The sequence below is a fragment of the Ornithorhynchus anatinus genome, chromosome 3 (assembly GCF_004115215.2).
Source record: "Ornithorhynchus anatinus isolate Pmale09 chromosome 3, mOrnAna1.pri.v4, whole genome shotgun sequence".
Lineage (NCBI taxonomy): Eukaryota > Metazoa > Chordata > Mammalia > Monotremata > Ornithorhynchidae > Ornithorhynchus > Ornithorhynchus anatinus.
The window spans coordinates 137,070,059-137,083,975 of record NC_041730.1 but is presented as its reverse complement, the minus strand read 5'-3'; the positions used below and the strand labels follow the sequence as shown (position 1 = coordinate 137,083,975).

General features: G+C 51.1%; 1 protein-coding gene across 2 annotated transcripts in view; it reads right to left on the bottom strand.

Moving 5' to 3' along the window:
* Positions 1-13,917, bottom strand: part of TCERG1L (transcription elongation regulator 1 like) — a 268,833-nt gene that overhangs the window by 100,803 nt on the left and 154,113 nt on the right. For both annotated transcript variants that reach the window (XM_029059313.2, XM_029059314.2), the window contains exon 5: positions 4,796-4,921. In XM_029059313.2, coding sequence (XP_028915146.1) covers positions 4,796-4,921 — 126 coding nt within the window. The remainder of the gene's footprint in view (positions 1-4,795; positions 4,922-13,917) is intronic.

Genomic DNA, 13,917 nt, shown 5'->3' with positions numbered 1-13,917 from the left:
TCCCACGTGAGGCTCGCAGTTAATCCCCATTTTCCAGATGAGGGAACTGAGGCCCAGAGAAGTGAAGTGACTCGCCCACGGTCACCCAGCTGACAAGTGGCAGAGCCGGGAGTCGAACCTATGACCTCTGACTCCCAAGCCCGGGCTCTTTCCACTGAGCCACGCTGCTTCTGTGATCCCCATGTGGGAAAGGGATTGTCCCGACCCGATTTGCTTGTATCCACCCTAGCGCTTAGCTAAGAGCTGAACAAATGGCATAATCATTATTATTAGAATGAATATATCTTTAAACTCTGCTGCTTTCCACACATGCAGTTTAGTGTCAGCGTCCCATGCTAGATTAGAAACTCCATGAATGCAGGGGTGGTGGTTACTAACTTTATTTATGATATTTGTCAAGTGCTAACTATGTTCTAGGCACTGTACTAAGCACTGGGGTAGATTGCCCTCTGCTCCCTTTCCACTCCCCTCCCGCCCCCGCTCTTCCCCCTTCCCCTCCCCTCAGCACTGTGCCCATTTGTATATATCATTTATTACCCTATTTATTTTGTTAATGCGGTGTATATCTCCTTGATTCTATTTATCTTGTCGGTGTTGTCTCGTTTTGTTCGGTTCCGTTTCGCTTTGCTGTCTGTCTCCCCTGTTTAGACTGTGAGCTCGTCACTGGGCAGTTATTGTCTCCATCTGTGGCCGAATCGTCCATTCCAAGCGCTTAGTACAGTGCGCTGCGCCTAGTAAGCGCTCAATAAATACTATTGAATGAATGAATGAATATGAGCAAATCAGGTTGGACACAGTCCATATTCCACTTGGGGATGACAATTCTAATCCCCACTTTGCAGATGGTGGTGGCGGCGATGATGATGGTATCTGATAAGTGCTTACTGTGTGCCAAGCACTGTTCTAAGCACTGGGACAGATTCAAGGTTATCAGGTTGTCCCACGTGGGGCTCACGGTCTTCCTCCCCATTTTACAGGTGAGGTAACTGAGGCCCAGAGCGGATAAGAGGCTCACCCAAGGTCACGCAGCAGACAAGTGGCAGAGCCAAGATTAGAACCCAGGTCCTCTGATTCCCAGGCCTTTGCTCTTTCCACCACGCCATACTCAGTACAGTGCTCGGCACAGAGTCATAATAATAATAATAATAATGTGGGTGTTTGTTAAGCGCTTACTATGTGCCAAGCACTGTTCTAAGCACTGGGGGAGACAGAGGGGAATCAGGTTGTCCCACGTGGGGCTCACAGTCTTAATCCCCATTTTACAGATGAGGCCGCCGAGGCACCGAGAAGTGAAGTGACTTGCCCAAAGTCACACAGCTGACAAGCGGCCGAGCCGGGATTCGAACCCATGACCTCTGACTCCAAAGCCCGTGCTCCTTCCACTGAGCCACGTTGCTTCTCGTCTGGTAAACTCTGGGAGGGAAGGGATCATGACTCCTCACTCTCTTGTCTTCTCCCAAGTGTTTGGGGCAATGCTCGGCGAAGAGGAGTAAGTGCTCAATGAATTCCTCTTGATTGATGAGAAGCAGCGTGGCTCAGTGGAAAAAGCCCGGGCTTGAGAATCAAAGGTCATGGGTTCAAATCCCAGCTCCGCCACTTGTCAGCTGGGTGACTGTGGGCAAGTCACTTCACTTCTCTGGGCCTCAGTGGCCTCATCTGTAAACTGGGGATTAAGACTGTGAGTCTCACGTGGGACAACCTGATTACCCTGTATCTACCCCAGCACTTAGAACGGTGCTCTGCACATAGTAAGCGCTTAACAAATACCCACATTATTATCACTATTCCCTGTGCCTCAGTTACCTCATCTGTAAAATGGGGATTAAACGTGAGCCTCCCGTGGGACAACCTGATGACCCTGTATCTCCCCCAGCACTTAGAACTGTGTTCTGCACCAAATAAGTGCTTAACAAATACCAGCATTATTATTATTATTATTATTCCTAACTGAGCACCTTCAGTGTGCAGGATATTCCACCAACCACTTGGGAAGTACAAGATAAATCACTGATCGATTAATCCACGAATGGTATTTATGAGCGCTCACTGCGGGCAGACGACCGTACCAATCGCTTGGGAAAAGACAACCGAAGATAGTGGGTAGACACTTTCCCTGCCTTCAAGGTGCTTACGGTCTAGAAGGGGGAGACGGGCATTAATATTCATATTGAACCAGTCCTCCAAAGAGTTTCCCGTCACTGTAGCCGGCACCACCCTCCTTCCCGTCTCACAAGCCCGTAACCTTGGCGTTAGCCTTGACTCCTCTCTCTCTCGTTCAACCCACACGTTCAATCCAGCGCTAAATCCTGTCCGTCCCCTCTTCATAAAATCGCTAAAATCTACCTTTTCCTCTCCATCCAAACTTCTGCTCTGTTAATATGATCACTCCTCCTATTCCACCTTTATTATTCATTCAATCGTATTTATTGAGCGCTGACTATGTGCAGAGCACTGTACTAAGCGCTTGCAATGGACAGATCGGTTACAGAGAGAGACAGTCCCTGCCCACTGAGGGCTTACAGTCTAATCGGGGGAGACGGACAGACGAGAAAAATAGCAATGAATAGAATCAAGGGGATGTACCGTATCAGCCTCCGTGCTGATCTCCCCGTCTCCTGTCTCTCCCCCCTCCAGGCCATTCTTAATTAATGTCGGCATCTGTTAAGCGCTTACTATGTGCAGAGCACCGTTCCACGCGCTGGGGGAGATACAGGGCGATCAGGTTGTCCCGCGAGAGGCTCGCAGTCTTAATCCCCCTTTTACAGATGAGGTGACTGAGGCACAGAGAAGCGAAGTGACTTGCCCGCAGTCACACAGCTGACAGGTGTGTGACAAACGAGACTCCACTCAGCTGCTCGGATCATTTTTCTAAAAAAATCGTTCAGGCCACATTTATCCTACTTCTCAAGAACATCCAGTGGTTACCCAGCCACCGCCTCGTCAAGCAGAAGCTCCTCACAACTGGCTACAAAGCCGTCCATCCTCCTACCTCACCGCTCTACTCTCCCTACTCCAACCCGGCCCGCACACGTCGCTCCTCTAATTCCCACCTTCTCCCTGGGCCTCCGTCTCATCTAACTCACCGCCGACCTCTCGCCGACCTCGAGCCTCTGGCTTGGAACGCCCTCCCTCCTTCCTTTTCTCCAACCAACAATTATATTTCCCCGCTTTAAAGCCTTCTTGAAGGCCCATCTCCTCCTCCAAGAGGCCTTCCCTGACCGCGCCCTCCTTTCCTCATCTCCCTCTCCCTTCTGCGTCGCCCCGACTCGCTCCCTTTCTTCATCCCCCGTCCCGGCCCCACACCGCTCGTCTATATCTGTCATTTATTTATTCATATTAATGTCTGCGTCCTCCTCTAGACTCTAAGCTTACGGTGGGCCGGAAATTCGTCGTACTGTTACATCGTCCTCTCCCAAGAGCTCAGTACGGTGCTCTGCACACAGTAAGCGCTCAGTAAATACGACTGACCGACTTCCAGGTCAACCATCCCGCACAGAGTAAGCACTCAATCTTATTGATTTATTGACAGACGACAACCGTGATCATAATGATAGAAGGTTGATAATGGTGGCATTTTTTAAGCACTTACTACGTGCCAGGCCCTTATCATTTGCCAAACAGTGGACAAATTGCTGGGAAAGATAAAAGACGATCAGATGGGTCCCAGTCCCCGTCCCACATGGGGATCCCAGTTTAAAGGAGAGGGAGAACAGGGATTGAATCCCCGTTTTACCCATGAGGAAGCTGAAGCACAGAGAAGCGAAGCAAATTCCCCCAGGTCACACAGCAGGGACGTCGCAGAGCCGGGATCGGAACCCGGGTTAGGACCCAGATTACTAGATCCATAACAGATCCACGTCTCGCAGTAATAATAATAATAATAATAATTACGGTACTTGTAAAGCGCTTACTATGTGCAGAGCACTGTTCTAAGCGCTCGGGTAGACACAGGGTAATCAGATTGTCCCACGTGGGGAGATACAAGGTGATCAGGTGGTCCCACATGGGGCTCACATTTTTAATCCCCATTTTTACAGATGAGGTCACTGAGGCACAGAGAAGTTGAGTGACTTGCCCAAGGTCACACAGTAGACAGGTGGCGGAGCCGGGATTGGAACCCACGATCTCTGACTCCCAACCCCGAGCTCTCTCCACCGAGCCACGCTGCTTCTCGTACATTAACATTCGTACATGATTTGTACAAATTGCAAATTTGTACAAATAATGTACAAATTGCTAATTTGTACATTAACATCACGTACATTAACATTTGCAGGTTATGGGCAGCTCGGGAAACAAAGTGTTCTGTAACACAGTTTTCCAGTTTTGAATATCCAGTGTTAGACTCTGGGCTGAGATAGAGCTAAATGCCTTTCCCACATGTAAAAAAAAAAATAAAGGTCTTTACCATGCTAAAAAATGAAATAATTCGCATTTCAGAAGGATGAGGATTGGCAGCGTGGTTCAGTGCAAAGAGCATGGGCTTTGGAGTCAGAGGTCATGGGTTCGAATCCCGGCTGGGCCACTTGTCAGCTGGGTGACTGTGGGCAAGTCACTTCACTTCTCTGGGCCTCAGTTCCCTCGTCTGTAAAATGGGGATGAAGACCGGGAGCCCCACGTGGGACGACCCGATTCCCCTGTGTCTACCCCAGTGCTCTGCCCATAGTAAGCGCTTGACAGATACCGACATTATCATTATTATTATTTTGTGGTAGAAGAATCGTGCTTCTGGAAAAGTACCCCTAAGCGCCCCTTACATGTTCGAAGCCAAATTAGGCAGTTAAAACTTACATACCTGCGGATCTTGGCTCCACCAAATCGGTTGTGACGAATCTCACGGCTGGGGCGGAGATGGCTGTTACTCTTGCGAGTTGAGCTGGCAACAGGGGGGCCAAGCAGCTCTCGATTCTGGAAGGAGAACCTACGAAGGGAGCAACCCATCGGTCATTCAGCTGGCCTCAGTGGCTCAGTGGAAAGAGCCCGGGCTTCGGAGTCAGAGGTCATGGGTTCGACTCCCGGCTCTGCCACTCGTCAGCTGGGTAGTAATGATAATGTTGGTATTCGTTAAGCGCTTACTACGTGCCGAGCACTGTTCTGACTGCTGGGGGAGATACAGGGTCATCAGGTCGGCCCACGTGAGGCTCCCGGTCAATCCCCGTTTTCCAGATGAGGGAACTGAGCCCCAGAGAAGTGAAGCGACTCGCCCACAGTCCCACAGCTGACAAGTGGCGGAGCCGGGATTCGAACTCTCGACCTCCGACTCCCAAGCCCGGGCTCTTTCCACTGAGCCACGGCCGTGGGCAAGTCACTTCACTTCTCAGGGCCTCCGTTCCCTCGTCTGTAAAATGGGGAATAACTGCGAGCCTCACGTGGGACGACCTGATTCCCCTGCATCTCCCCCAGCGCTTAGAGCAGCGCTTTGCACATAGTAAGCGCTTAACAAATACCAATATTATTATTATTATTATTATTACTCTGAGCAGAGCACTGTGCTAGGGTGAAGGGAGCGCAGAAAAGCTTGAAGATAGGATTGCCGCCTTCAAGGAGCTTGCGGTGGTCTGTGTGGAGAGTTGTCTATTAAGTGCTCGGGGGAGTCCAATAGAGTCTGTAGACATGATGATTGCTATCATGGAGCTTACACTCTCCTTTCAGTCGTATTCATTGAGCGCTCACTCTGCGCAAAACACTGTACTAAGCGCTTGGGAGAGTACACACCATAACAACGAACAGACCCGGTCCTGCCCACAGCGAGCTCGCCTGGATTCAGGGACCTGTACTGGGAAATCTTCGTGGCTCAGTGGAAAGAGCCCGGGCTTGGGAGTCAGAGGTCAGGCGTTCGACTCCCGGCTCTGCCACCTGTCAGCTGGGTGACCGTGGGCGAGTCACTTCGCTTCTCTGGGCCTCGGTGACCTCATCTGTAAAATGGGGATTAACCGTGAGCCTCACGGGGGACCACCTGATGACCCTGTATCTCCCCCAGCGCTTAGAGCAATGCTTAACGAATACGAATATTATTATTATTATTACTAAGCCCTAGGGAGAGTCCAGTGTAGTATGGAAGCAGCATGGCTTAAGTGGCAAGAGCCCGGGCTTGGGAGTCAGAGGACGTGGGTTCTAATCCCGCCTCCGCCACTTGTCTGCCGTGTGACGTTGGGGAAGTCACTTCACTTAGAGAAGCAGCATGGTTCGGTGGAAAGTGCACGGACGGGGAGACAGAGATCAGACTGTGAGCCCGTCACTGGGCAGGGATCGTCTCTCTCTGCTGCCGAATGGTCCATTCCAAGCGCTTAGTACGGTGCTCTGCACATAGTAAGTGCCCAATAAATACTATTGAATCATGGGTTCAAATCCTGGCTCTGCCGCTTGTCAGCTGCGTGACTGTGGGCAAGTCACTTCACTTCTCTGGGCCTCAGTTCCCTCATCTGGAAAATGGGGATTAACCGTGAGCCTCACGTGGGACGACCCGGTTATCTCGTATCCACCCCAGCGCTTAGAACGGTGCTGGGCACAGAGTAAGAGCTTAACAAATATCGGAATGATTATTATTATAGTAGACGTGATTGCTGCCTTAAAGGAGCTTGCAGTTTAGTGGTGGAGAGAGACAGAAGAATTTTTTTGTTTGTTTAGTTGGTATCCGTTAAGCGCTCACTATGTGCCGAGCACCGTTCTAAGCGCTGGGGTAGACACAGGGGAATCAGGTCGTCCCACGTGGGGCTTCCGGTCTTCATCCCCATTTTACAGATGAGCGAACTGAGGCCCAGAGAAGTGAAGTGACTCGCCCACAGTCCCACAGCTGACAAGTGGCAGAGCCGGGAGTCGAACTCATGACCTCCGACTCCCAAGCCCGGGCTCTTTCCACTGAGCCACGCTGCTTCTCTTAGAATGAGATACAGGGGGGAGTAAGCCAGAGGGTTAAAAAAAATGCTAGCGTCGGAGTGTGTTCAATCAATCATTCCTATTCCCCGAGGACTTACTGTGCGCAAAGCACTGTACTATGCGCTAGGGAGAATCCAACAGAGTAGGTTCGCGATTCCCCGCCCGAAGAAGCTTTTACAGTCTGGCTGGGGAGAAAGACACTAAAGCAAACGAGTATAAACAGAGAGGAGCCCTGGCCTAGCGATGGAGCATGGCCCTGAGAATCAGCAGGTCATGGGTTCTAATCCCGGTTCTCCCCCTTGTCTGTTTTGCGACCTTGGGCAAATCACTTCACTTCTCTGGGCCTCAGTTCCCTCATCTGTAAAAGGGGGGTGAAGACTGTGAGCCCCATGTGGGGTAGCGACTGTATCCAACACCATTTGCTTGTACTCCCCGCCTCCCCCCGCAACGTTTAGTACACTACCTGGCACACGGTAAGCACTGAACACATACCACAGTGGTTATTATTATTGTTATAAACATATGTACCTCCGTGCTGGGGGGTGGGGGTGTCATGGCAGTGAGCCCTGAAAGTGCTCGGGGGAATGAACTTGAGCGACGCAGTCAGGAGGGAAACACGATGGGGAGGTGAGAGGTTAATCAGGGAAGACTTCGCGGAAGAGGTGTGATTTCAGTGGGGATGGGGGCGAGTGGTGGTTGGCGAGAGAGACGAGGGTGAGGCAGAGGGAGCGGATTGGCTTCGGAGGAGGGGAGTGTGTGAGTTGGGATGAGGTGGGGGAAGAGGAAGGACAAGTAATAGTGATGTTGGTATTTGTGAAGCACTTACTACGTGCAGAGCACTGTTCTAAGCGCCGGGGGGGATACAGGGTCATCGGGTTGGCCACGGGAGGCTCACAGTTCATCCCCATTTTACAGACGAGGTCACTGAGGCCCAGAGAAGAGAAGCGACTCGCCCACAGTCACACAGCCGACGGGCGGCAGAGCCGGGAGTCGAACCCACGGCCTCTGACTCCGAAGCCCGGGCTCTTTCCACTGAGCCGCGCTGCTTCCCCTGTAGAGGGGAGAGAGCCAACTGAGTGGTTCCAAGGCATTATCCCTTTCCCTCTAGCTCCTCCTCCCCTCCCCCTTGCCCCTACTCCCTTCCTCTGCTCTTCCCCCTTCCCCTCCCCACAGCACTTGTGTAGAGCTGTACATATTTATTGCTCTATTCATTTCATTCGTGACGTGCATTTATCTGCAGTTCTACTTCATAATGATCATAATGATGGCATTTGTCAAACACTATGGGCAAAGCACTGTTCTAAGCACTGGAGGGGATGTAAGGTGATCAGGTTGTCCCAGCTGGGGCCCACAGTCCCCATTTTACAGATGAGGGAACTGAGGCACAGAGAAGTGAAGTGGCTTGCCCAGAGTCACACAGCTGACGAGTGGCGGAGTTGGGATTAGAACCCATGACCTCTGACTCCCAAGCCTGTGCTCTTTCCACTAAGCCATGCTGCTTCTCTCTATATTTTGATGATAGCGATGCCTGTCTACTCGTTTTGCTCTGTTGTCTGTCTCCCACCTTCTAGACCGGGAGCCCGCTGTCAGATAGGGATCGTCTCTATCTGTTGCCGACCTGTACTTTCCAAGCGCTTAGTAAAGTGCTCTGCACACAGCAAGCGCTCAGTAAATGCGATTGAATGAATGAAAAGACACGGAACGTCCAGAACACAAAGAACGCACGGAGCACCCAGAACATACATTCATTCACTCATTCAACTCATTCAATCATATTTATCAATAATGATAACGTCGGTATTTGTTAAGCGCTTACTGTGTGCAGAGCACCGCTCTAAGCGCTGGGGTAGACGCCGGGGAATCAGGTCGTCCCACGTGGGGCTCACGGTCTTCATCCCCATTTTACAGATGAGGCCACCGAGGCACCGAGGAGTGAAGTGGCTCGCCCAGAGTCACACAGCTGACAAGCGGCAGGGCCGGGATTCGAACCCATGACCTGTGACTCCAAAGCCCGTGCTCTATCCACTGAGCCACGCTGCTTCTCCAATCTACTGAAAGCTTATTGGGTGCAGAGCACTGTCCTAAGCACTTGGGAAGTAGAATTCAGCAGCAAATAGGGACAATCCCTGCCCGCAACGGGCTCACAGTCTAGAACGGGGAGACAGAAATCAAATCGAGTGAACGGGCATCAGTGGCATCATTATAAATGAATAGAATTATAGATATATACATATCCATTCATTCGATAGTATTTATCGAGCGCTCCCTATGTGCGGACCACTGTACTAAGCGCTTGGAATGGACGAATCGGCCACAGATAGAGACGGTCCCTGCCCATTGACGGGCTCACGGTCTAATTAAGAGAATAATAAATCTGTACATATATACACACAAGGGCTGTGGGGCAGGGAGGAGGGTGGAGCGGAGGGAGGGAGTCGAGGTGATGGGGAGGGGAGGAGGAGCAGAGGAAAAGGGGGGCTTAGTCTGGGAAGGCCTCCTGGAGGAGGGGGGCTTGCAGGAGGGCTTGGAAGGGGGGACGTGGTCTAGTTTAGCAGATTTGAGGAGGGGTCTTACCGAGCATACGCAGAACACACGCAACTCACCGAACGCGCAGGGCACGCAGAATAGATTCCGAGGGCTTAGAACAGCGCTCTGCACACGGTAAGCGCTCAATGAGTCCTATTGAATGAATGAATGAATGAATGAACAGATAGGCCACAGAGAACACACAGTATGCAGACAGCACACAAAATACATACAACTAAAGGAAAACACAGAACATACAGAGCATTCATAGCTCCCAGATCCCATTCATTCATTCATTCATTCATTCATTCGTATTTATTAATAATAATAATGTTGGTATTTGTTAAGCGCTTACGACGTGCAGAGCGCTGTTCTAAGCGCTGGGATAGATACCGGGTCATCAGGTCGTCCCACGTGAGGCTCACAGTTCATCCCCATTTTCCAGATGAGGTCACTGAGGCCCAGAGAAGTGAAGTGACTCGCCCACAGTCACCCAGCTGACAAGCGGCAGAGCCGGGAGTCGAACCCATGACCTCTGACTCCGAAGCCCGGGCTCTTTCCACTGAGCCACGTGCTTACCGTGTGCAGAGCACTCTACTATGCCCTTGGAAAGTACAAATCAGCAACAGAGACAAGCCCTACCCAACGTCGGGCTCACAGTCTAGAACGGGGGAGACAGACAGCAGAACAAAACAAGTAGACAGACATCAATAGCATCAAAATAAATAAATAGAATTGTAGATATATAAGCTACACCCTCCACAGCCAAAGAGCAATCCACAAAATCGAGCTTTTGGGACCCCTCCCTCATGATCGCAACCCCACTGAAGGAAAGCTATCAACTCCTACTGAGAGGTCACCTCCGCCAAGAGGCCTTCCCTGACTGAGCTTCCCCTTTTCCCTCTGCTCCTTCTGCTGCCTCTCTGCCCCCTCTTCACCTCCCCTCAGCTAAGCCCCCTTTTCCCCGCTTTCCCTCTGCTCCTCCCCCTCTCCCTTCCCCTCCCCTCGGCACTGTGCTCGTCCACTCAACTGTACTGATCTTCATTACCCTATTTATTTTGTTAATGAGATGTACCTCGCCTTGATTCTATTTATTTGCTATTGTTTTCATGAGATGTTCTTCCCCTCGATTCTATTTATCGCCATCGTTCCTGTCTGTCCGTCTCCCCCGATTAGACCGTGAGCCCGTCAGAGGGCGGGGACTGTCTCTTTTACCGAATTATCCATTCCAGGCGCCTAGTCCAGTGCTCTGCACATAGTAAGCACTCGATAAATATCATCGAATGAACAAACTGCATTTACGGAGCATTTCTCGTGAGCAGAGCACTCTAAAGGACACTTAGGCGAGGACAATAGAATTACCACAGATGATTCTCGCCCTTCAAGGGCTTGCGATCTTGTGAGGAAGAAAGACACTAAAATAAGGTACAGATCGGGGGAGGAAGCAAGACATCATAATGATAATAATGAGTGAGATTTGTCAAGTTCATTCATTCATTCATTCGATAGTATGTACTGAGCGCTTACTATGCGCAGAGCGCTTGGAATGGACAAATCGGTAACAGAGAGAGACGGTCCCTGCCCTTCGACGGGCTCACGGTCTGATCGGGGGAGACGGACGGACGAGAACGATGGCGATGAATAGAATCGAGGGGATGGGCATCTCATTTACAAAACGAAAACTCCATGCTGCTTCCCTCTATGCTGAACGCAGAGGTCTCGTGGTTGGGAAGGAACCAGGACGGTTTGACATTGTGTACTGGATAGAGCATGGGCATGGGAGTCAGAAGGTCAAGGGTTCTAATCCTTGTCTGCTGCGTGACCTTAGGCAACTCACTTTACTTCTCTGAGCCTCTGTCACCTCATCTGTAAAATGGGGAGAGAGACTATGCCCAGCCCGATTTGCTTGTTTCCACCCCAGGGCACGGTGCCTGGCATAGAGTTCGTGCTTGACAAATGCCATAATAACCCCACTACGGATTAGTTAATGATTTATTGATTATTATGATTATTAGTTGTAATAATAGCGTTATCCAACTTGGCAACCGTGATGAGAAAATATAGACTGGGAAGATGAGCGTGCCATTCTCCAATTAAGCTCTCTTTTCCCTTCTCCCTCTCCGGTCTGTGTCACCTTAGGATTTCACGGGAGTCTGGCTCCCACAAGATTTATTCATGTATTTCTTTATATTAAGTCTGCCCCGCCTCCCCCTCTAGACCGTAAGCTCGATGCAGCCAGGGAATGTGTCTGTCTATTATTGATCGTTCTAATGTAATTATAATGATAATAAAGATGGTATCTGTTAAGCGCTTACTATGTGCCAGGCAGTTTACTAAGCGCGGGGGTGGATACCAGCAAATTGAGTTGGACACGGTCCCTGTCCCCCAGAGGGCTCAAAGCCTTCATCCCCATTTTACAGATGAGGTAACTGAGGCCGAGAGAACTGAATGCATTTGCCCAAGGCCAGACAGCAGAAGAGTGGGGGAACCGGGTTTAGAACCCATGACCTTCTGGCTCCCAGGCCTGCGCTTTATCTGCTAGGCCATGTTGCACATAGGAAGCGCTCGCTAAATACGACTGAAGGAATGAATGAATGGCAAGTTTTTTTTCAAAAAATAACAATAATAATTTACAATGGTATTTTTTAAGCACTTACTACGTGCCAAGCACTGTGCTAAGCACTGGGGGGGGGGGATACAAGGTAATCAGGATGTCCCACGCGGGGCTCACAGCCTTAATCCCCATTTTTACAGATGAGGTAAGTGAGGCCCAGAGAAGTTAAGCGACTTGCCCAAAGTCCCACAGCCGACGATAGCAATAGCCATGATCTTGGTATTTACTGAGCGCTTATCATGCGCCCAGCACTGTTCTAAGCACTGGGATAGATACAAGGTAATCAGGTTGCCCCCATTTTTACAGAAGAGGTAACTGAGGCCCAGAGAAGCGAAGTGATTTGCGCAAGGTCACACACCCGACTAGCGGCGGATGCGGCATTAGAACCCACCACCTCTGACTCCCCAGCCGGGGCTCTTTCCACTGAGCCACGCTGCTTCTCATTCTTCTTCTTATCATCCTTGGGTGAATTTCACTTGGAGGAAGGGGGTCCTCTTGAAGTCTGGGGGGCTAGTTTTACGCAAAGAAAGGAGGGGATTATTCCTATTAACGGACAGTTGGAGAGTAGGGTTAAACGTGGCGTGGGCCCGTCTCTTCGGTCACTGAGGTTGGCCGGAGAATTGGAGGGTCAGGGAGGGGGGAGCTCGGCTGCCGCGACGTTGTGAGGGGCGTACTACGTCTCCCCCCCGCTGATGAACCTCGCCGTCCTCTGGAAGTGGGTCCGGAAGAGCCGTCCGACTGTTTCCCTGACCTTTCCTGCCACGGCCTTACCGCGGGGAAATCAGCAGAGAGAAGCATTAGCAGAGTCATTGATTCTCAGCTTCTCCAGAGCGAAAGCCGCGCGAAAGCGTCCAGTCGGAGCGTGTTTCCCAAACAGCTCCTCGGGCCCTGAGCGCTGCTCCCTGGGTTTGCCTCGTCTCTGAGGCGTTTCTTCAGCAAAACAAGACGTGATCCTTCTCGGGAGAGTGGGATCGGCTGGGGTGGGTTAGCGATGGCTATTGGAGAGGCAGGGCGGTCTGGTGGAGGGGGCCCGGGGTGGGGAGTCGGAAGGCCCCGGGTTCTAATCCCGGCTCCCCCGGTTGTCTGCTGCGTGGCCCTGGGCGAGTCACTTGACTTCTCTGGGCCTCAGGCACCTCATCTGGAAAATGGGGATGAAGAGCGTGAGCCCCACGTGGCCCGATGACCTCGTATCTACCCCGGCGCTTAGAAAAATGCTTGGCACATAGTAAGCGCTTAAAAAACAAATACCAGGATTATAATGATTTTTAGGGGGGACAGGGACTGTGTCCTACCTGCGTCTACACCAGTGTTTAGAACAGATAGTAAGCTCTTAACAGATACCAGAAGAAGAAGAAGAGAAATTGCTATACCTTATATGCACAGTCCTATAAAGCATGGCCTCCCATCTCTGGCCTGGAACACCCTCCCTCCTCACCTCCGCCAAACTGACTCTCTTCCCCCCCTTCCAGGCCCTCCTGAGAGCTCCCCTCCTCCAGGAGGTCTTCCCAGACTAAGCCCCCCCTTTTCCTCTGCTCCTCCTCCCCTCCCCATCGCCCCGGCCCCCTCCCTCTGCTCTACCCCCCTCCTCACCCCGTCACACTTGTCTATCTGTGTACATATTTATCATTCTATTTATAGAGAAGCAGCACGGCTCAGTGGAAAAGAGCCCGGGCTCGGGAGTCAGAGGTCGTGGGTTCTAATCCAGGCTCTGCCACTTGTGAGCTGTGTGACTCTGGGCAGTTCACTTCACTTCTATGTGCCTCAGTTGCCTCATCTGTAAAATGGGGATTAAGACCGTGAGCCCCACGTGGGACAACCTGATTCCCTTGTATCTACCGCAGCGCTTGGAACAGTGCTTGGAACACAGTAAGTGCTTAACGGATACCATAATCCTTATGATT